At 47.8% G+C, this 24,301-nt stretch overlaps 1 protein-coding gene across 8 annotated transcripts in view; it reads left to right on the plus strand.

The window, feature by feature from the left end:
• Positions 1–24,301, plus strand: part of LOC141273085 (uncharacterized) — a 266,215-nt gene that overhangs the window by 80,455 nt on the left and 161,459 nt on the right. The window contains exon 2 of one of the 8 annotated variants that reach the window (XM_073684456.1): positions 18,318–18,541. The exons of the other annotated variants lie outside the window; for them this stretch is intronic. Coding sequence (XP_073540557.1) covers positions 18,497–18,541 — 45 coding nt within the window. The 5' untranslated portion in view covers positions 18,318–18,496. The remainder of the gene's footprint in view (positions 1–18,317; positions 18,542–24,301) is intronic. 8 annotated transcript variants of the gene reach the window in all.

The following is a 24,301-nucleotide window of genomic DNA, read 5'->3' on the forward strand; positions in this document are numbered from 1 at the left end:
CCCTCAAATCCCATGCCTGCTTCTTGAAATTCTCTATATCCGAGCAATGTCTCCTCATTCTAAGGAATTGACCCTTAGGAATGCCCCTCTTAAGGGGGACAGGGTGACAACTATCCCACCTCAAGAGGGAATTAGTTGCTGTAGGTTTCCTGTAGGTATCGGTAATTCCTACAGCCATAGCAATTACTCTGTATGAGGACATCCAGGAAAGCCAGTCTAGATGTATGGGCCTCATAGGTAAATTTAAGACCGATTGGATTGTCGTTTAGTTCAGTGACAAATTCTCCAAAGCTCTCGGGACTCCCCTTCCAGAGAACAAAGACATCGTCGATGTAGCAAAGCCACATCGCGATGTTATTGGCTTGATCCAGAGGGAGTTCCCCCTAATAACAAATTTTCCTCCCACCAGCCCAGGAGCAGATTAGCTTAAGAGGGGGCACAGGGGCTCCCCATTGCTGTGCCCCAGAGCTGGTGGAAGTACTTATGGTCAAACACGAAAATGTTCCTTGTGAGACAGAATTCTAATGCTTTCATAGTAAACTCATTATGTGCAGCAAATTGTTGTCCCCTGTATTTCAAGTGGTATTCAACAGCTAGCTTTTAGTCCCCAGTCGTGGGGGATCGAGGAATACAGGGCCTCCACATCTATGCTGCAAAGGATTGTGTCTGTGTCTAACGTGATGCCATCAATTTTGCCCAGAAGGTCCTCCATTGTGTCTCGCACATAGGAACTGAGTGACACCACAAATGGTTTCAAAATTTTGTTAACGTATATACCCAAATTTTGTGTCAGGCTATTTACCCCTGACACTATAGGTCTCCCCTTGAGGGGAACAGTTCCCTTATTCACTTTAGGCAAACAGTAAAACGTTGCCAAAACAGGATGGACAGGGTACAGGAAGTCTCTCTCATTACTGTTGATAACTCTTTTTTTCAAAGCCATAATCAAAAAGTTTTTTTAAATCCTTTGTGAATTGTTTAGTGGGATTTTCTAATAATCTACGATAACGCATATCCTCACTTAGTAGGGAAAGGCATAATTCATGATATTTTACCGTATCCATTATCACAATGTTCCCACCTTTATCTGAAGGCTTGATCGTTATGTCTTTCTCTTGTTCTAGTCTAAGTAAACAATCCATCTGATTCTTAGTAAGATTAAAGCGACAATCTGACATACCCATATCCAGAGCTCTAAGTTCACCAATCACAAGATCAAGAAATACATCCAATGGACTAATGTCCCCTGATGGTGGGAGCATCTTCCGACTCTTACTCCTGAGATTGGTGAACAGACCTATCCCATTTTTATTAGGATTAATGTCTCCCAAGTGGAATAAAAATCTGACATCCTGCAGGAGTCCATCATCAATCCCCAATTCAAGGCTTTTCTTTTTGTCTTCCCTAATAAAATGTTTTTTCCTTTTAACCCCTTTAAAGCCCAAGATGTATTAATACATGTCTGTGCCCTGGGCTTTAAGAGCCTGACCCGTATTAATACGTCATTGCGATCGTGTGCGCACACAGGCTGTGCTGGCTCGATTGCCGCCGGGTGTCAGCTGATTGTCACAGCTGACACCCGGTGCTATGTGCAGGGAGCGGTCCCGCACCGCTCCCGGCACATCATAACCCCCGCAATGCTGCGATCGAAGTCGATCGCAGCATTGCGGTGGCTAAGGGGAGGTGATAGCGCTGGAGTCCGGAAGAGGAGGTGAGTATCGCGGTCTGCCGCGGCTTCCCGGATGTTGCCATGACGACCCGATGTCGTCATGACAACATTCGGGTCACCAGACAGCAGGAAGATTTTTTGGTCATGCGCAGTGCATGACCAAACTATCTTCTCCCTGTGCGGTGCTGACAGCCTGCATAGCACAGGTATGGTGCTCCATTCCTGTGCTATGTAAGTGATCAGAATGAAAAAAGTGAAAGTCCCATAGTGGGACAAAGTATAAAAGTGAAAAAAAAAATTTGGAAAAATATAAAAAAAAAAAATAATCCACCCAAAAAAATATATAATGTACCCATCAATAAATATTATTATGAAGAAAAAAACCACAATAAAAATACACATATTTGGTATCGCCTTGTCCGGAATGACCTGACCTATAAAATTGTCCCATTAGTAAACCCCTTCAGTGAACACAGTAAAAAAAAAAAAAAAAAAAAAAAACTAAGCAAAAAAACAATGCTTTATCATCATACCGCCAAACAAAAAATGGAATAACACGTGATCAAATAGTCGAATGTAAATAAAAATGGTACCGCTGAAAACGTCATCTCGTCCCGCAAAAAACAAGCTGCCATACCGCTCCATCAGCCGAAAAATAAAAGTTATAGCTCTCAGAATAAAGCGAAAATATTTTTTTCTATAAAATTGCTTTTATTATGTAAAAGCGCCAAAACATAGAAACATGATATAAATGTGGTACCGCTGTAAACGTACTGACCTGAAGAATAAAGCTACCTTATCAATTTTACCACACGCAGAGCAGAATAAAAAAAAAAAAAAAAAACAATTCCTGAATTGCTGGTTTTTGTTTATTCTGCCTCCCAAAAATCGGAATAGAAAGTGATCAAAAAATGTCACATGCCTGAAAATGGCACCAATAAAAACGTCAACTCATCCCGCAAAAAACAAGCCATCACATGACTGTCGGCCAAAATATGGAAAAGTTATAGCTCTCAAAATATGGCGATGCAAAAACTAGAGTTCACAAAAATATGCGTCTTTTAGTGTGTGACAGCTGTCAGTCATAAAAACCCGATATGATTCTGGTATCTCTGTAGTCTCACCGACCCGAAGAATAAAGTAGTCTAATAACTTATACCACACGAGGAACGGCGTAAAAAATAAACTCTCGGGTTAGGGTTGTGCTAGGGATAGGGTTGTGCTAGGGATAGGGTTGTGCTAGGGATAGGGTTGTGCTAGGGTTAGGGTTGTGCTAGGGCTAGGGTTGGGGTTGAGGGTTGGGGTTGGGGTTTGGCTGGGGTTAGGGTTGGGATTTTTTTCAAAAGTAAAAAAAAAATAAAAAAATGACGATATGGCAATTAGTGTTGAGCGCAAGTGCTCGCTACTTGAGTTTGCATTGAGTATCGTGGGTGGTCGAGTGACCTGCTCGATTCTCTGCCCCATATGCTTTGCGACCAAAAAAAATCTCGCTGGGATGGCCTGCCATGCACGAGCGATCCCCGAATGTTTTTTTTTTGTGTCTAATAACCGTGAAACATGCGGGCGGGGACTCAAGCATGTCACTCGAGCATGCGCGATACTTGGTGCATACCTGAGTACCCGATGCAAACTCAAGTAGCGAGCACTTGTGCTCAAGACTAATGACAACTTATTCAATATGATGACCTAATGTTATCAAATTCTGTGTCGTACCTCTGGGTTCAAAATGTTCACTATACCCCTTGATAAAATCCTTAAGGGGTGTAGTTTCCAAAATGAGGTCACTTGTGGGGGTTTCCACTATTTAGGCACATCAGGGGCTCTCCAAACGCGATATGGCGTCCGCTCTCGATTACAGCCGATTTTGCGTTCAAAAAGTCACACAGTGCTCCTTCCCTTCTGAACCCTGCCGTGCGCCCAAACAGTGGTTTTCCCCCACATATGGGGTATCTGCTTACTCAGGAGAAATTGCACAACAAACTGCGTGGTGCAATTTCTCCTGTTACCCTTATGAAAATGCAAAATTAGGAGCTGAAAAACATTTTCGTGGGAAAAATGTGAAAATTTTATTTTTACGGCTCAATGTTCTAAACTTCTGTGAAGCACCTGGGGGTTCAAGGTGCTCACCACACATCTAGATAAGTTCCCTGAGGGGTCTAGTTTCCAAAATGGTGTCACTTGTCTGGGGTTTCCATTGTTTAGGCACATCAGCGGGGGGCTCCCCAAATGCAACATGGCGTCCGCTAATTATTCAAGCAAATTTTACATTCAAAAAGTCAAATGGTGCTCCTTCCCTTCCGAACCCTGCCGTGCGCCCAAACAGTGTTTTTTCCCCACATATGGGGTATCTGCGTGCCCAGGGGAAATTGCACAACAAATTTTGGGGTCCATTTTTTCCTGTTACCCCTGCAAAAATAAAAAAAATTGGGTCTAAAGTAACATTTTTGTGAAAAAAGTTAAATGTTCATTTTTTCTTCCAGATTCCAAAAATTCATGTGAAGCACCTGAAGGGTTAATAAACTTCTTGACTGTGGTTTTGAGCACCTTGAGGGGTGCAGTTTTTAGAATGGTGTCACTTTTGGGTATTTTCTGTCATAAAGACCCCTCAAAGTGACTTCAAATGTGATGTGGTCCCTAAAAAAATGGTTTGGTAAATTTTGTTGGAAAAATGAGAAATCGCTGGTCAACTTTTAACCCTTATAGCTCCCTAATAAAAAAAAATTTTGGTTCCAAAATTGTGCTGATATAAAGTAGACATGTGGGAAATGTTAGTTATTAACTCTTTTGTGTGACATATCTCTCTGATTTAAGGGCATAAAAATTTAAATTTTAAAAATTGCAAAATTTTCGCCAAATTTCCATTTTTTTCACAAATAAACACAAGTGATATCAAAGAAATTTTACCACTATCGTGACGTACAATATGTCTCAGAATCAGGGGGATCCGTTCAAGAGTTCCAGAGTAATTACCTCATAAAGTGACAGTGGTCAGAATTGTAAAAATTGGCCTGGTCATTAACGTGGAAACCACCTTGGGTTGTAAAGGGGTTAATTTACGTATAAATAGATGCAGATCTTTTACTGTCTCAAAAATGTCACAATCTGTAGTAGGTACAAAAGAAAGTCTTTTACTGACTAAACACATCTCGTCTGTAGTAAGATTTCTAGAAGAAAGGTTGATAACTTTAGAGTCTAAATTGGGTTGTATCCTGTTAGACAATTCCTGAGAGGGTAAATGGGGTTCTTGTAACCATTAATCCCTAAGTTCACTTATTTTTATGTACCATATTTTTCGGACTATAAGACGCACCAGACCATAAGATGCACCTAAGCTTTAGAAGAGGAAAATAGAAAAAAAATTAAACAAAAATGTGGTCATGATGCACTGTTATGGGGGCGGGGGTCTGCTGCTGACACTGGTATTGTGGTAATGTCCCCCAATTCTGTAATATCCTCCATCCTGGTATGCATGGCACGCCAATCCCCCATCCTGGCATGCATGGCACCCTTTGATCCCCCATCCTTGGCATGCATGGCACCCCTTGATCCCCCATCCTGGTATGCATGGCACCCCTTGATCCTGGTATGCATGGCACCCCTTGATCCTGGTATGCATGGCACCCCTTGATCCTGGTATGCATGGCACCCCTTGATCCTGGTATGCATGGCACCCCTTGATCCCCAATCCTGGAATGCATGGCACCCCTTGATCCTGGAATGCATGGCACCCCTTGATCCCCCATCCTGGAATGCGTGGCACCCCTTGATCCCCCATCCTGGAATGCGTGGCACCCCTTGATCCCCCATCCTGGAATGCATAGCACCCCTTGATCCCCCATCCTGGAATGCGTGGCACCCCTTGATCCTGGAATGCGTGGCACCCCTTGATCCTGGAATGCGTGGCACCCCTTGATCCTGGAATGCGTGGCACCCCTTGATCCTGTTATGCCTGGCACCCCTTGATCCTGGTATGCCTGGCACCCCTTGATCCTGGTATGCCTGGCACCCCTTGATCCTGGTATGCCTGGCACCCCTTGATCCTGGTATGCCTGGCACCCCTTGATCCTGGTATGCCTGGCACCCCTTGATCCTGGTATGCCTGGCACCCCTTGATCCTGGTATGCCTGGCACCCCTTGATCCTGGTATGCCTGGCACCCCTTGATCCTGGTATGCCTGGCACCCCTTGATCCTGGAATGCCTGGCACCCCTTGATCCTGGAATGCATGGCACCCCTTGATTCCCCCATCCTGAAATGCATGGCATCCCTTGAGCCCCCATCACGCTGCCCACAAGAAAAATAAACAATCATACTCCCCTCCCCTCTCCTCCAGTGCTGCGTCCTGCTCTGCTGCCGACACTCTCACTGTGTGAGCCGTGCATGGCGTCCCTGCCATGCACCCTCACACAGTCCTGTGCCAGAATAGTCACTGCTCCCCACACCGGGACTATGTACGTGGGGAGCAGTGACTGTCAGGGTATTCCACGGAGACGGCACAGGGGAGATCACGCAATATCTCGCCGTTGCCATCACTCTGTCAGGATTTTGTCAGGGATCCGCGAGCACACGGTCCCCACTACTTCCTACGTAGGTATTGGCAAGCGACTAGTGAGCATATGACGTCACACCTCCGGATTCCAACGCATGGAATATGTGTATACGTCCCACATGCGGTAACTGTAAGCTTCACGATAGCCCAATTAATCTTATTCTCTGCCCCCACCGTCCAGATTTGAAATATAATACAGGCCTGGGCAGACGCCTGGATTCTGGTAGCGTATGGCTTCGGGGGAGGGAACGATTACAGGACAAAAGAAACAGAACTATTAAATTTTATATTTAATCCAAAAGTGAGGCAGTGTTATGAAAACTATACAAGATTTCAGCAGCAGATGGAAGGAAGGGAGACACAGTCATTACTAGTGGGTAGGCGGAGCCCCCATAGGATAGAACACCTCAGATTAAAAAAGAGTGTTGTCCGGCCCCTCCAGCTTGGGCTCCTCCTACTCCAGCTCTCCAGTCTAAAATTTGAGGTCACAGAGGATGGTCGCTGCTGGAAGCAGCTCCTCAGAAATTTTTTTTATTTTTATCGGACAGAGACTTGGACCCCCGTGGTCTTGAGGTCTCAGGGGTCTCAGCGCTGCTGGACCCCCACCCCTCCCTTGGCGGATCTGCATTACCCTTTGAGAGAGGTCCCTGCAGAACCCTGCCGGCCCCGGGGGATGAGGGATGCTTCCCTGGCGGGGACGCAAACCGCGCATCTGGGGTCACTGCGTTCTCCGCCCTGGGGGGAAGCTTGGGCACAGCGCCACAAATCTCTGGGGGTCCCTGTGGCGCTCAGCTGGGTGAGTACTCAGCATGTTAATGTGTTTTGAGTGCTTTAGCGGCTGCTGCGGCAGCCGCTGCTACATGTGTTAAGGTGGTGACTTGTGTTTTTTTGTCCGCAGGTGGATGCCTGCAGGACATGGAAGCGGGGCAGGAGCGGAGAGCGGAGGAGTCGCGCGTGCTTTTTTTGAAGCCGGCGGGGGGCGTGGCTTCGCGCCTTCCCGGTCTTTCGCGGGCAGGAAGCGCTCTGAGCGCGCGCTTTCTCCTGCCCCTCCTCTTCCGGCTTCTCTCTCCTCACAGCGCGGCGGCCATTACTGAACGGCTTCCATCGGGCTCCTCACTCTCCTCTCCTCCCGACAGACCGAAGGAACACTGCACCGCGGCCAGCTGGGTGAGTCGCTTCTGCCTGTCAGGGCAGAAGCTTAACCCCTCACCCCCTCAGCGCAGGGCACCTTTCTGAGGCACAATAAGGTGGCAGACTGTGCTGTCCTGCAGCTATTACCTCATATAGAGGTTCCTTTTTTTGTCTGGGGCTCGCACATCCTTTTCATTTCACAGAGGTTGTGGGGAGTCTGCGACATTAACCCCTTATTAGGCGGTTATCCCTTAATTGGGGGTCAGCTGGGGTAGCTCTCTCTTTAAGAGCTTTAACCCTTCAGCTTTCTTTTAAGAAACCACACTGTCCTACTTACTGACAGGTTTAACCTGCCATATACTGTGTGAGGGCATGTCAGATCAGGGTCCAGGAGGTGCGGACCGTCTCCCAGGTCCGCTACAGGATCAGTCTCGCGTGTCTGACACGCAGGAGTCCTCGACGGCGTCAAGCGCAGCGGTCGGGGGTTTCGGTGATGGGGCAGTGGTCAAAATGGAGGCCCTCACTCGTTCTATTGATGGCCTGTCTGACCTTCTAGGTTATTGGGTGTCAGCTAGATCCTCTCATGGCAGGAAGCGCCACAGGCCGGTACTGCCCTCCCCGCGCAGCGACTCGGAGATCTCGGTTATGGAGGGTTCCCCTTCAAGCTCAGATGGGGAGATGTCCTATTCGGATAAGGAGGATCGGCAGGGGCACTCTGCCTCTTTTTTGGGCCGTGCAGAGGCTTTTATTGGAGCCATGAGGGAGGTGTTACAGTTTCCGGAGGAGGTAACTAGACGTCCTGGTAAGTCGGCCCGGATGTTTCAGGAGTCGCATAGGTCGCGCTTGGCATTACCATCTCTGGATGAGCTTAATGGGGCAGTGGAGAAGGAACGCCTGTGTCCAGATAAACGTTTTCAGGGGACACGGTTTTTTTGAGGCACTGTATCCGTGTTCCACGGAGTTGATTGATAATTGGATTCCTTCTCCTGAAGTGGATGTCCCTTTATCCCAGCTTAGCAAATCCTCATTACTGCCTGTTAAAGGGAAGGCGAGTCTGCAGGATCCGCTGGACAGAAAAACGGAGATGGCGGCGAAATCCATCTACGAGGCCGCGGGTCATGGATTCAGAGCGGTGCTAGGATCCATGTGTGCTTGTAAAGCTTCCCTAAGCTGGTTGGACCGTCTACGGACGGCGTGGCAGGATGGATCCCCGCTATCCGAGGTAGATGGGCTTTTCAAGTTGTTGGAGGATGCGGCCCGATATGGCAGTGATGCAGGTTTGGATACCGCGTCACTGCTGTCCAGGGCGCAATCCTCGGCGGTCACAGTCAGAAGAGCACTGTGGCTCAGACAGTGGACCGGGGACGCGGTTTCCAAGCAAGGTTTGCTATCTTTAGCTTACAAGGGTGGTCAGTTATTTGGATCTGACCTCACGGAGCTGATTGTCAAGGCAAAGGCAAAAGAAGCGGCCTTACCACAGCGAAGAACTGTGGCTTCTGCGTCGGGCAGGCCTAGTGCCGGTAGTAGTCGGCGGCCCTTTCGGTCCAGGGGACGGTCCGGTCAGCCCTCTTGGGGATCGGGTCGTCCCTCTTTTTCAGGAAAAAAGGCTTCTCAGAAATCCCGCACTCCCTGGAAACAGAGCTTCCGTCAAGACAAGTGGGAAGCTGACAAAAAGCCCGCTAAGGCGGACTGACGCCAGGTTTTCACTCGAGGGCTCTCGAGTGGGGGGTCGCCTGCTCCAATTCGAATCGACTTGGGCGTCCCGCGTTTCGGACGCCTGGGTGACGCGGGTTGTGTCAGCAGGCTACTTCATAGAGTTTCTTTCTCGACCCCCGGACAGGTTTTGCCGATCTCGCATTCCGTTAGAGCCCGAGCTAGTTGCCGCTCTACGGCAGGAGGTCGATTCCCTTCTGCTGAAGGGTGTGGTGGTACCGGTTCCGCCGGAGGACCGGGGAAGAGGGTTTTATTCAAACCTCTTTGTGGTCCCTAAAAAGGAGGACAAATTTCGCCCCATTCTGGATCTCAAAAGATTGAATCGGCATGTCCGCACCTGGAAATTCCGCATGGAGTCGCTTCGCTCGGTTGTGGCGGCCCTGTCGCAGAACGACTTTTTGGTGTCAATCGACATTCGCGACGCTTATTTACATGTTCCCGTCGGAAGGGCCCACCAACGCTTCCTTCGTTTTGCCATAGGTCAGGACCATTTCCAGTTTGTGGCCCTACCATTCGGGTTGGCCTCAGCGCCCAGAGTTTTTACAAAAATTCTGGCACCTCTCATGGCGATCCTTCGAAGACAGGGGGTTACGGTTCTTCCCTACCTGGACGACCTTTTGATTGTGGCGTCCTCAAAGGAGGAGGCGGTGACGGCTCGCAGTCTATCCCTTCAGCTCCTGGAGGACTTCGGGTGGCTGGTCAATTGGAAGAAGTCGTCTCTGGAACCGTCGCAGTCAATCCTGTTTTTGGGGATGCATTTCGACATGGTACGAGCAGTGGTGTCCCTGCCTCCAGACAAGCAAGCAAGTCTTCTTCGACATGTACAGGTTATGAAGTCTTCGACAGCAATGTCCCTTCGAAGGTGTATGCGCCTTTTGGGTTTGATGGTGGCGTCAATGGAGGCACTTCCGTTTGCCCAATTTCATTCCAGGACTCTCCAAATGCTCATTCTGAACCGTTGGGATCGATCACAGGCTTCGCTGGATCGCAGTGTCATCTCCCACAGGGTGCGAGAGTCTCTAGAATGGTGGTTACGTCCGGAAGCGTTATCCCTGGGGAAGTCCTTCCTCCTTCCGAGGTGGTCGGTCATAACCACCGATGCCAGCCTGTCAGGCTGGGGGGGTGTCTGGAACGATCTCTGGATTCAGGGAGTATGGTCGTCGGAAGAGTCTGTCCTGCCGATCAACATCCTGGAATTGAGGGCGATTTTCCTTTGCCTCCAACACTGGACGGTCCCTTTAAACGGTCTGCCAGTCCGAGTGCAGACAGACAATGCGACGGCGGTCGCGTATATCAACCATCAAGGTGGAACGAGGAGCTCCAGGCTCATGATGGAAGTGTCTCGGATCCTGGTATGGGCCGAGGCCAAGGTGCCAGCCATCTCTGCGATTCACATTCCGGGAGTTCAGAATATCACGGCGGACTTCCTCAGTCGCGAGAAGGTGGATCCCGGAGAATGGAGTCTTCACCCAGAAATTTTTGCACAGCTGTGCTCCCGTTGGGGAACTCCTCAAATGGATTTGATGGCATCAAGGTTCAACACCAAGTTACCGACGTTCATGTCCAGGTACAAGGACCCGAAGGCTGTGGCGGTGGATGCTCTGGTGGCTCCGTGGGACCAATTCGAGCTAATCTATGTGTTCCCGCCGATATCCTTACTTCCTCTGGTGTTGCGTCGGATCAGACTGGAAAGAGTCCCGGCTATGTTAGTAGCCCCAGACTGGCCAAGGAGGACGTGGTTCTCGACGCTGGTGTCGCTTCTGGCTGCGCCTCCACTTCCTCTCCCTCTTCGCCCGGACCTGTTAACCCAAGGGCCCGTTCGTCATCCGGACCTGAAGTCTCTGCGTTTGACGGCGTGGCTCTTGAGACCGAAATCTTGACTCGTCAAGGTTTTTCAGCCGAAGTCATTGCCACTCTGCGAGCTGCCAGGGGTCCTGCCACTACTAGGATCTATCACAAGACTTGGGAGGCCTTCTTTTCATGGTGTTCGGGTTCTTCAAGGAACCCGAGGATTTTTTCCATTCCCAATTTGTTGGCCTTTTTGCAGTATGGCCTGGACAAGGGTTTGGCAGTTAGCACTCTGAGGGGTCAGGTTTCTGCTTTGTCCTTGCTGTTTCGGAAGGCTATCGCCTCGCGTAGGGACGTTCGTTGCTTTTTTCGCGGGGTAACCCGTCAGTTTCCGCCGCGGAAGGCGCTTGTGTCCCCTTGGCGGCTCAATCTGGTCTTGGAGGCTCTTCAACATGGGCCTTTTGAGCCTATGGACTCCGTTAGCCTTTCTTTGCTTTCTTGGAAGGTTGCCTTTTTAGTGGCAGTCACCTCTTTGAGAAGGGTTTCTGAACTGGCGGCTCTTTCTTGCTCGCCTCCTTTTCTGGAGTTTCTCCCGGATCGCGTGGTGCTTCGCACACGGGGCGACTTTCTACCTAAGGTGGTGTCACAATTTCATGTTAACCAGGATATTGTGTTGCCCTCGCTCTGTCCGGAACCGAGGAATGCGAAGGAACGGGCCTTGCACTCATTGGATTTAGTGCGGGCTTTGAAGTTCTATTTGTCTATTACTCAAGGTTTTCGGAAATCGGACTCTCTGTTTGTGATTCCAGCAGGTCGTCGGCGTGGTCAACGAGCTTCCAAGGACACTATAGCTCGATGGATTCGGTCGGCCATTTTAGAGGCTTACCGACTCAAGGGCGAATCTTGTCCAATTAAGATTCGAGCTCACTCCACGAGAGCTGTGGGTTCATCGTGGGCTTTTCATCAAGGGGCCTCGGCAGCTCAACTCTGCCGGGCGGCTACCTGGCGCTCCGTCCACACTTTTACAAAGTTTTATAAGGTGGACGTCAGTGCTTCCGCTGATGCAGCCTTAGGACGTAGGGTCCTGCAGGCGGCTGTAGTTTAAGTTATCGTTAACTTGTATTTAGCGCTAGTTGCGCATTTTTCTAGGTTGTTGGGATTCTGCCTCTGTTGGTTTTTTCCCACCCTTAATTTTTGGACTGCTTTGGGACGTCCCACTAGTAATGACTGTGTCTCCCTTCCTTCCATCTGCTGCTGAAAGACGGATTTTGGTAAGACCTTACCTGTAAAATCCTTTTCAGCGAAGGAAGGAAGGGAGACACAGCTCCCTCCCATGGCAGAAGTGTGTTGTTGTGTTTTCAGATGCAGCGTGACCCTTCTCTGATAGCGATTATCTGGGCTGAGGTCGGCGCGCTAAGGCTCTGTTCCAGCATTGCCAGCTCATCGCAGTGGTCAGGTCCAGTGAGTAGTACCTGGGACTGTGTGGTTTTTCTGTTATATGCATAACCTGTCTCTTGTTTTTTCTCTGAAGTTCTTCAGAAGGGGTTATGTTGCTCCGCTGGTGATATTTGCTCTTCCTTAGCTTGTGTACGGACTGGAGAGCTGGAGTAGGAGGAGCCCAAGCTGGAGGGGCCGGACAACACTCTTTTTTAATCTGAGGTGTTCTATCCTATGTGGGCTCCGCCTACCCACTAGTAATGGCTGTGTCTCCCTTCCTTCCTTCGCTGAAAAATCCGTCTTTTACAAAGGAGACAATTACAATACATATGCAGTTACACAAAATAATACGGATTAAAGCAGGGACGAATCAGCAGGGGTGGAGGAGGGGCTCCCCGATTTGAACATTATCGAATGCGATCCATTGCTTATAGTATCTATACCCCCCTGGCAAAGAATATGGATCAATCTTCAGTTGGCTCTTTTATGCCGAAGGGGAAGTCTGCCCATACACCCCATATGCTGACATCACGGGGGCTGGTCTCCAGCATGCACATTTTATTTAAGATGCCTGGTTTTGGGGATAACTTATCACCAGTTGATCCCAGATGCCCCAAAGTGATACCATATTTTCTATTATGATTTTACCTTCATTTAGAGGCGTAATTGTGACATGCTATTTTGTTACTTTTGTGCCACAGCCCCCTCGAGAGGCTTACGGCTATGTAAAAATAAGCATATTGCTTCCTGGCTGACCCTGCCACTAAAAATATAGGTCTCTTTATTATCGGAATTATAAAACTTAGAATATTCCGTATCGGTGCCGGCCTGACTATAGATTTCCTTTTGAAGCTCGGGAGTACATTTTCCTCATCGCACTGTAAATTAGCGCAAGCCTGTTTCTAATCATCCCCTGCTTCTGCCAGGGAGAAGGACCCTCGCATTTTAATTAGGTTGTAGCACTACTTGGCTGGCATTTGTTTACATGGCACTTCTCAGGCGTGTGTTAATTGCATACAAACAGAGCTCTCAGCTCTCTTCTTGTGACAAATGGTGGATAAGGGAGGGGTGAAGAGGGACTTGGGAGAAAGACTTCTTAATATCTCTGACAGGGGAGAAAGAATATTTCCAATATTTCCCTGACTGTGACCATTCACTCTCTTCAATAGCACTCCATGGGAGTGGGATGTAGCGAATATTCATGAGCTTTAATAGCGGGCACACAGACCGCAGGCCGCAGCAGGAGCCGCACTGCGGCTACAATGTGCGCGCTATTAAGGAAAATGAACATGGGTTTGGGGAGCAGAGAATATTCATTTTCTTTAGTAGTGGGCACAGTGCAGGCTGCAGCAGGCGTCTGCTGCCTCCTGTGCCACGCTCATCCCACGCTGCCGCTCCTCCCCTAGCCCCCCCATCACCCACAGAATATATGTTCGGACTATAAGACGCACCCCCCTCTTTCCTCCAAAATTGTGGAGGAAAAAAGCGCGTCTTATAGTCCGAAAAATACGGTATATCTGCTCTGAACTGGAAATTGCCAGCAGGGTCAATATAATTACAGCAGGCAGGACCAATTATTTGACACATTGCCCCGTCTTTTGCTGTCAGATAGTCTAGCACTATAGGATGCTGGTTAGTGACTACGATTAATTGTCTCTCTATTGCATTAGTGGTATTGAGAACCTCAAGAACCTGAAAAATTTGATCATCCAGGTAGTCAGTGGCCTCTACTAGCTTGTTCCACATTTGTTTTATGAAGGGGTATGTGAAAATGGCACTGAATACTTTATTTGCTTTCCCCATTTCTACTACTACATAAGGCTTACCATTTGGCCGAGGTGTATCTGCTGCCCATTTATACAAGATGTCAATTGGGTCTTCTGCTAATAAGTATTTGATCCCTTGCTGTTTTTGTAAGTTTGCCCACTGACAAAGACATGAACAGTCTATAATTTTAAGGGTAGGTTAATTTTAACATTGAAGGATAGAATATCCCAAAAGAAATCAAGAAAATCACATTGTATAAATTAGGTAATTTTTTTTGCATTTTGCAGTGAGAAATAAGTATTTGATCCCCTGCAAACCATTATAAGTTCTGGCTTCTACAGACCAGTTAGGCGCTCCTAATCAACTTGTTACCTACATTAAAGACAGTTGTCTTACATCAGTGGTTCTCAACTCCAGCCCTCAAGACCCACCAACAGATCATGTTTTCAGGATTTCCATAGTATTGCACAGGTGATGGAATTATAATACCTGTGCAATACTAAGGAAATTCTGAAAACATGATCTGTTGATGGGTCTTGAGGGCTGGAGTTGAGAACCACTGTCTTACATAGTCACCTTTTTAAAAGACTCCTGTCCACAGACTCAATTAATCAGTCAGACTCTACAACATGGGCAAGACCAAAGAGCTTTCTAAGGATCTCACGAACAAGATCATAGAGAGGCCTTGGTGTTGCTTTCTTAGGGACTTTTAATGTTGTACAATCCTGCCTTATCTGTGCACAACACAACCCAGCTACATGTTTGGAGGCTACGTAACTGAAACCAGGAGCGATGCAGAAAGCATTTACCATGGTACATGTGACTTTTTGAGGCGTGAGTGGGGCCATGTGTTATTGCGCCATCATTGGGAACAGGGACCTCTGTAAATACAACTTATTCTTATTCTCCCATACTCCATTTGAGTTCAGCTTGGCTCACTGTGGCTGGAACTTGCTCAGTCAATGCCAGTTAGACGCTCCTAATCAACTCGTTACCTGCATTAAAGACAGCTGTCTTACATAGTCACCTGTATAAAAGACTCCTGTCCACAGGCTCAATTAATCAGTCAGACTCTAACCTCTACAACATGGGCAAGACCAAAGACCTTTGCTCCCTAGGCCGCCTTGCTGCTGCTTTAGCAACCTCGTCCATTCTTCTGTTGCCCGCTACCTCCAGGGAGTCACCTTTTGTGTGTGCTTTCACCTTCATTATGCCAACCTGGACTGGTAACATCAGTGACTCCATTAACTGTTTCACCAGCTCTGCATTTTTAATGGGCCTACCAGCTGATGTAAGAAAATCTCTGCTTCTCCAGATGGGGCCATAATCATGTGATATTCCTCATCCATAATTCAAATCTGTATAAAGGTTAGCGGTTTTACCTGCAGCAGCTCTACACGCCTCAGTGAGTGCCTTCAACTCTGCCTCCTGCGCTGACATGTGAGGACAGAGTGGTTCAGCACGGATTACCTCATGTGAGGATACTACTGCATATCCAGTGTAGAATCTCTCATCCTGGTGGTCAGGGGTGTAGAGTTGGTAATCCAAACCTCCGACTCCTCAATTTCCATGACACCGACTACGACTCTGACTCCCTCATACATGGCTCATGTCTAAGCGATAAATTTACTGTAGCCCAGATTCATCTCAGCTAAAAGTCTAGACCAGGGGTCTCAAACTCAGCTGGGTATATGGGTCGCACATGGAAAAAATTTTAATTTGGGGGGCCACATTCTTTGCAGGTCAAAGTGACAATTTTAGTGATACCATTTTTTTTTTTGTATGCACCGTCTGAACATTTTTGCTCTGTTTATTTTATTTATAGCTTGGGTCGTTACGGATGTGGCGATAATAAACGTGCACTTTTTGTGCTTAGGTTATATATAAAACAGCATTTTTAGTGGCAAAATATTTTTTCATACTTTATTTTTAATTTTTTTTTTTTAATTTTTACAATTTTGTTTCCTCCAATTGGCCTCATACAGTAATATTGTTTTACAATTAGCACCATATAGTAATTCTGGCAAACATCTAGTAATGTGCCCCATCCTGGTGGTCCCAATCTTGTAGTAGTGTGCCCCATCCTGGTGGTCCCCATCTTGCAGTAATGTGCCCCATCCTGGTGGTCTCCATCTTGCAGTAATATGCCCCATCCTGGTGGTCCCCATCTTGCAGTAATATGCCCCATCCTGGTGGTCCCCATCTTGTAGTAATGTGCCCCATCCTGGTGGTCCCCATCTTGCAGTAATGTGCCCCATCCCAATCCCCACCTTGTAGTAGTGTGCCCCATCCTGGTGGTCCCCATCTTGCAGTAATGTGCCCCATCCTGGTGGTCCCCATCTTGCAGTAATGTGCCCCATCCTGGTGGTCCCCATCTTGTAGTAATATGCCCCATCCTGGTGGTCCCAATCTTGTAGTAATGTGCCCCATCCTGGTGGTCCCAATCTTGTAGAAATGTGCCCCATCCTGGTGGTCCCAATCTTGTAGAAATGTGCCCCATCCTGGTGGTCCCAATCTTGTAGTAATGTGCCCCATCCTGGTGGTCCCCATCTTGCAGTAATGTGCCCATCCCAATCCCCACCTTGTAGTAGTGTGCCCCATCCTGGTGGTCCCCATCTTGCAGTAATGTGCCCCATCCTGGTGGTCCCCATCTTGCAGTAATGTGCCCCATCCTGGTGGTCCCAATCTTGTAGAAATGTGCCCCATCCTGGTGGTCCCCATCTTGTAGTAATGTGCCCCATCCTGGTGGTCCCAATCTTGTAGAAATGTGCCCCATCCTGGTGGTCCCAATCTTGTAGTAATGTGCCCCATCCTGGTGGTCCCAATCTTGTAGAAATGTGCCCCATCCTGGTGGACCCAATCTTGTAGTAATGTGCCCCATCCTGGTGGTCCCCATCTTGCAGTAATGTGCCCATCCCAATCCCCACCTTGTAGTAGTGTGCCCCATCCTGGTGGTCCCAATCTTGTAGAAATGTGCCCCATCCTGGTGGTCCCCATCTTGTAGTAATATGCCCCATCCTGGTGGTCCCAATCTTGTAGTAATGTGCCCCATCCTGGTGGTCCCAATCTTGCAGTAATATGCCCCCATCCTGGTGGTCCCCATCTTGTGGTAATGTGCCCCATCCCGATCCCCACCTTGTAGTAGTGTGCCCCATCCTGGTGGTCCCCATCTTGCAGTAATGTGCCCCATCCCGATCCCCACCTTGTAGTAGTGTGCCCCATCCTGGTGGTCCCCATCTTGCAGTAATGTGCCCCATCCTCGTGATCCCCATCTTGCAGTAATGTGCCCCATCCTGGTGGTCCCAATCTTGTAGTAATATGCTCCATTCTGGTGGTCCCCATCTTGCAGTAATGTGCCCCATCCTGGTCCTCGTCTTGGAGTAATGTCCCCCATCCGGTAGTAATACCCCATCCAGGTCCCCATCTGGTAGAATGGTCCCCTGCGCTGTTCTTCACACACATAAAAAAGAAAAAAAAAAAAGATTCCTCTCACCTGTCCTCCGTTCCCTTGGCGTCCTTTGTGCACATGCGGCCCGCAGGCACAGACCCCTGGACGATCCCGACCTGGTCCAGGAGGAGCCGCCGACCGCAGCACTGCATTACTGCGCAGAAACCGGCACTCTGCACAGCATTTCCAATGCCAGCCGCCGGCCAATCAGAGGCCAGCAGCTGACACCTGCGCATGGCAGTGACGTCATACGCCGCTGCGCTGGGACGCAGATATCAGCTGCTGGCCTCTGATTGGCCGGTGGCTGGCATTGGAAATGCTGTGCAGAGAGCGGCAATGCAGCGCTGCTGTCGGCGGCTCCTGGACCAGATCGGGATCGTCCAGGGCTCTGTGCCTGCGGGTCACATAAAGCAGCCTCAGGGGCTGCATGCGGGCCGCGTGTTTGAGACCTCTGGTCTAGACCCTTAGATGAGGAATAGGACAGACATTTATAGGACATTTCATAACTTTCCCAAATTCTTATGAAAAAATATTCCCCATAAACTGCATTGAATTACTGTACCCAATTTATTTTATATTTTAGGAGTCGGAGTTGGTCCATTTTATACCAACTCCGACTCCACAGCCCTGCTGATGGTATCTGGAGCCATCTACAAAAAACTCAAAATCTGCATTCGGAACAGGTTTACCATGAATATGTGCAAAACCCATTGTCTCCTGACTCCGTTCTATGCAGTCATTTTGTGCGACATATATCAAAGTACTCCTCCCTACTTGATAACATTGTCACCAAGTCCTCCTTTTCTGAATCCACAGGCAGAAGGGTGGATTCAGAACATTACATCTTTTGAGGGTGACATACTCAGGAATCAGAAGAGCACATTCAAGTCTGTACTGTCTGGCCATAGACAGGTGTTTTGGTTGGACTTGCACGAGTATGGCATGGATGTCATGTGGGGAGTAAATTGTCAAAGGAAAAGTCAGCAGGACTTCACATGCTTTCCCTAGTAGTACTGCAGCAGCACCTACAGCAGTCACAGGTAGGAGTCTTTCTGATCCTTGGGTCTAATTGTGCCGAGTAGTAAGCTATTGGTATTGTTAGTCACCATGCTATTGTGTCAGTACTGCTGTCACATGACCTCCTTGTTTTGTGAAGAGCAAGAAAAATGGCTGATCATAGTTTGGAATGTCAAGGGTCGGGGCTGACACAATGTTCAGTTTGGGAGAATGGAAGGAATCAATTGCTTTTTGAGTGAGATCAAAGGGTTCTGATGGTAGGCAGTTATAGGGGGGGATTGCTTATTTTGGAAGCCGACCTTATTCAGGGCGATATGACACTAAGCCCAAAAAGATGAGCAGCTGTTGGTGAGACCTGGGTAAAGAGATTTTGAACTGCTTGCTTTCTACTCCTCAATCAGTTCTCTTCTACCTTCAGCAATACAGTGGCCAAAAATGTCACCTTCTGCTTACAGTACTGTAATTTGTCAAGTGAGACTTTGCAACCATTCTCTGCTAGAAAACGCAGCAAGCAAACTGTGACTTCCTTTCAGGACGTCTGATCCGGGCAGCAAAAGGTCATTCACGTACTGCAATAGCATAACCTGTGAATGAGTCGGTTGCCGGGATTCCTGCCAATGCTGTTGAATAATTGGAAGAGGAGTTCATTCCTCACTTCATGTGTCAAGGCAAAAAGATACTGACAGTCAGGATGTAGGGGCACAGAGAAAAATGCATTTCCCAAATCAGTTACTGTGAAACATTTGGAGGTCGCTGTGATCTGTGACAGTAAGATGCGTGGGTTAGGAACAACTGAGGTTACACTCTCTGTAATGGTATGTGCGCACATTCAGGATTTGATTGCAACAATTTCTGCAAAGATTGTGCATCTCTTGGCAGAAAAAAATGTGCGTTTTGCCGCGATTTTGATGCATTTTTTTAAATGTTTTTTTCTTCAGCACTAAACAAAAGACTTGCTGTCAGCGACACCTAATCCCATGAACCCTAATTTCATTAGCATTAATTCCCATTCATTTAATTTCTGGGGCAGCTGAGAGGTGCTATTTTTAGCCTAGGAAGTGGCCATTAGGCCAACATGTTCCCTGGCTATTAATAACAGCTCACAGCTGTTTGGTTAACCGCTACATCCCCACGATCAGCAACTAGCAGCGTTTTGGACGCAGCATATTTTCGCTGTGTCCAAAACAAAACGCTGTGTTCTAATAGCGCACTTGTGTTGTCAGTACATGCGGCTCCACCACATTTAATGACATTTCAATCAGTCAATTTCTGCAGTGGAGACTAGTGTCTCCGCTACAGAAATTGACATGCTGCAGGTGAGTTTGGGTATGTGCCCACGATCAGGAGCCGCTGCGGGTGTGAAGCTGAGTTTTTATGCAGCGTTAAAATCTGCAGCGGCCAGATTTAACAGCATAGTGAATGGTATTTCTAGAAATCTCATGTCCACTATGCGTGCATCTGTGGTTGTGGGTCACCCTCGGACACTGACATGTGGCGCTTCTTCCTGGACCGCAGCATGTCAAATTCACTTGCAGAGTCGCCAGTCTCCGTAACAGAAATTTGACCACTAGAATGTATTGAATGTGGTAAATCCGCATGGTTCAGTGAACACGTGGATTTACCTGCGTTCAATAGAACGCAGCGTTTTGGACACAGTAAAAATATGCTGCATCCAAAGCACTGCTACGTCCGGATCGTGGTCACATAGCCTGAAATTAAAAAAAATGGCATGGGCGCCCGCATCATTTGTATAACCAGCAGAGGGAAAGCCAACCACTGGGGCTAGTATTACTAGCCGGGGAAGGGGCCATTAGCCAAAAATGTTACCTGGCTATTAATAACAGCCCACAGCTGTTTGCTTAGCCATTACTGGCTAGATTACAGGGGGACCCCAGAAAAAAATTGACGTAGGATCACCCTATAAAATCTAACCAGCAAAGGCTAGGCAGACAACTGCGGGCTGATATTAATAGCCATGGAAGGTGCCATGGATCCTGGCCCCCTCCAAGGCTAATAGTATAAGCCCTCAGTGGCCCCAGAACTGGCGCATCCATAAAATGCGCCAATTCTGGCGCTTAGCCTCTGCTCTTCCCACTACCCTGTGGTGGTGGTAAGTGGGGTAATAGGGTTGGCGTTCATGTCAGCCTTGTATTGGCAGCTGACATAAAGTTAATGGGTGAAAAACGCTGCAAGAACGCACAAAGAATTGACATACTGCAGATTAAAATGCAATGACAATCCTGACAAGAAAATTCCTGATCATGTGCACAGCACTTCAGGATTGTCATTGCATTAGCTGGCACATGGATTACCTAGTGTTTTTGGTGCATTTCTGAGCGAAAAAAACGCTGTGAAAATGCACCAAAAATGCACAGTGTGCACATAGCGTAACAGGATTAACAGCTCTCAAATCATGTACCATTCTGTAGGTATCAGGGAACTTTTGGATCCTTTTTTTCTCAATTGGATACAAGGAAGTGTTACATGGGGAGTACTTTTGGCCTTGAGCACCTGCTTGAACATATTCCTTGTATCCCTGGTCAGGGTTATTGATTTGACTGGGCTTAAAGAAGATGTCCACTACTTTTTATTATCCCCTCAATGTATTCACCCGGTGCCCATAAGGGTTTTTGTAATTACCTTTAGTTGTTCTTCTTCGCTGGCTGCTCACAGGCATCACGTAACCCTCCGCTGATGTCACATCAAGTGAGACGTGACATCAGTGACGCGGTCCTCGTGGTGGATGCTGGGTTGTGGGTGAGGCTTCCCCGCTCGTCACACCCAGCATCCACCACGTGCTTTCCCAATGAATAGAAGAGGGAAAGTGCGTGGTGGAGGCTAGTTGTGACACATGGGGTAACGCCGCCCACAGCTCAACACTCACCGTGGAACGCAGCACTGAGTCACGCCCGGCTGCAGCCGAATTTGACGTGGCATCAGTGGATGTCAGAGCTGGCTGCAGCCGGGGGTCACGTGATGCCTGTGATAGCGCCACTCACAGGCCATAAAGACACAGGTCTTCAACCATTCTGGTATCCGCTACTCTCACAGCTTTTGACATATACACTATTCCTGCAAGGTAGCAAGTGTTTGTTTGTCTGAGAGGGGACTTGCAATTGTAATACCCTCAGGAGTGTATTGTATGGTAGCCTGGATAGTACTGAACACATCTGCTCCCAGAAAATTCATAGGAGCATTTTCACTAACGATAAGCTTTGCAAGCACATCTTGGCTATCCAGTAATTTTAGTTTCATCTGCTTAGTCAGGGGAGCTTCAGTTACCAGTCCTTCTACACCCACACACTCCACAATCTCGTTAGTAATCATGTCTGGCATTATCACGTCTTTGTTTACCACAGCTCCGGCTGCCACAGTGTCAATTAAAAATTCTGCCTCTTTTTTCCCCCAGCAATGTTATGGTTGTAATCCTGGTAGGACCAGGTCCTGAGGGAACAAAAACAGGGCACACATTTTTCACTGGGTTACCAGTTTCCTACAGCAAAGGGGATGGAAAATAAGTCTGCTTCTTTTTTGGGGTTTTTGCAGTGTCTGGAATCTGTGTCCATGCAGTGTCAGCGTCTGCAGTGTCCATACGCACCACAGTTCCAGCCTTGTACAGTTGTTAGGTTATTTGGTGTTCCCTTTCTCTGTCTCCACTGTTTTTCTTGATCTCTAGCATACATGACTGGTCGCTTGGTCCTTCTCTGTTCAACTCCCTTAGCTACTTGCAAAAGGTCTTTTGGATTCATGTTTCTCCATTCAGGTCTGGCTGTACTGCCTCCCATAAAACCTTGTTCATACCATCTATTAATGCACTCATCAGTATTTTAACATCAAGAGTGTTCCTGGGTCTGTACCCCATGTCTGCCCACTTCAGCTGTAACCGCCTGAAGTATGTCTCTATACTTTCTCCTTTTTGCTGTGTCACGTCAGCCAGGAGCACAGACTGCTCTGATTGTTTCAGTGCAGCCCATTCTTTCAGTGCTTCGCAGTGCATCTCTCCAGACCGCACACACTGATCACTCATGGACCATAGTTGATCCTTTCTTCACGTCCATATGTCTTAATTATGGGTCCTAGTACGTCACCTGCCTTTGCAGTCACAAAACTCTCTTGGTCTGTCCAAGTGCACTTATTCGTCCTCTATATTGTCTGTATTTGTCTGTAAAAGGGGAAAGGTTGGTTCTCAGGGTCAGGAAACTGTTTCAACATAACTAACTGGTCAGAGGAGCTCCAGGGATAATATAATAATCCTGTATCGATCTTACTCTAGTCACCCTCCTCTCCCCTTATGTGGCTGATTTGTGTGGTGCTGGTCCCAGGGCGTTCTACTCCTTCCTCACTATAAGACCGGGATCCCACTAGCGTATGCCATCCGATGCAAGAGCATCGGATGCGATATGCTAATGACATTTAGCTGCTGCGAGCTGGAGCCGAAGGTCAGTGCTTCGTGCTCCGATCCTCTCGCACCTGGTGCATTGCAGCACAATCAATTTCTCCATCTCCTCTGTTGCTGGCATCAGCGGGAATCGCACTGCACTCGGGTGATATCCAAGTGCAGTGTGATGTTTCACACGCACCCATAGGCTTATATGGGTGCATGTGATTCGAATCCAGCATGCAATTGCAGCATGCTGTGATTTTTTTTCCAGCCCGATAGCAATCCGATTGGCGCTGGAAAAAAAAAAACGTCACTGATCTTTTTTTTTTATTTTTTTTATCGGATTGCATTAGTCCAATTTAATCGCAAGTGAGAGCGAGCCCTCAGGGTGACATTCAGCTTTGTCCCCAAAACTCCGTTATTTCATTACATCCGTGTCAGTGTCTTCTGTCACCATATGTGATGTTGTCTGAAAAGGATTCCGTGTAACTCGCTTAGGTCGGGTGGCACCATGTGTCACACAAGTATCTTCTCTCCAGTCTGACTTTGGCTGACCACAATGTTTACAAGTCCATCTGTCTTTTCTGGGTTCCTGCTTATATAGAGGTGGGGTGGTAGCAGTTAAGGTCTTAGTTTTTGGTACATTACAACATTCATAATAGACCTTACATCCCACTGTGGTCTCTTTACACCCGTACTGCTGCACTTCAGCCACACAACACCATTTATTCACTTGCTGTTCTCTCCTTTTGTCCCTTATCTAACCCTTCTTTATTTCCCTGAAACGGTGTCATTTCTCTACATCCAAGCATCTGCATTCTGGCCTGTTTGCCATTTTAAGTATTGTTCCCACATTTCTCACTGCTTCCTTGCCTTCCCTTTCTTTTACTATCCATTTGTGGAGTCTGGGCCCCTACCAGGATCTAAAACAGCCAGTGAACAAGTTGCCCATTGCTTCAACTTATTCCTCCACATCCCAACTTTCTGCAAATGCCCTCTGTGTGCCTGGACCTTGTCCACAGGCCACATTATCACATTCTTTTGGCAAGTCAGAATCAGGATGTAACGGGAAGGCTCAGACAGCTCTCACCTACCAGACCAGCTCCATGTACAGTGGGAAAGTTTACACGGCTTTCTGACCCACTAAACCAGGTGTGCAGTTGGGTCCCTTCTCTTCTGATCGTTATCTATATCTCTAATCTCTTTATTCTGATTTCATGTCAGATATTGAGAAAAACATGTATAGGTGTCTTTTTTAGTGTTGAGCGAGTATGTTCCATTAACCCTTTCGCCGAGTATGCTCGGGCCGAACTCCGAGTATTTATAGCTGCTCGGTGATTAGGTTGAATCGCTCCTGTGTGCATGATTTGCAACTGTTTGACAGTTTTATTACATGTGAGGA

The sequence above is a fragment of the Phyllobates terribilis genome, unplaced genomic scaffold, assembly GCF_046119375.1.
Source record: "Phyllobates terribilis strain yellow unplaced genomic scaffold, ASM4611937v1 Scaffold_5__5_contigs__length_657084704, whole genome shotgun sequence".
Taxonomy (NCBI): Eukaryota; Metazoa; Chordata; class Amphibia; order Anura; family Dendrobatidae; genus Phyllobates; species Phyllobates terribilis.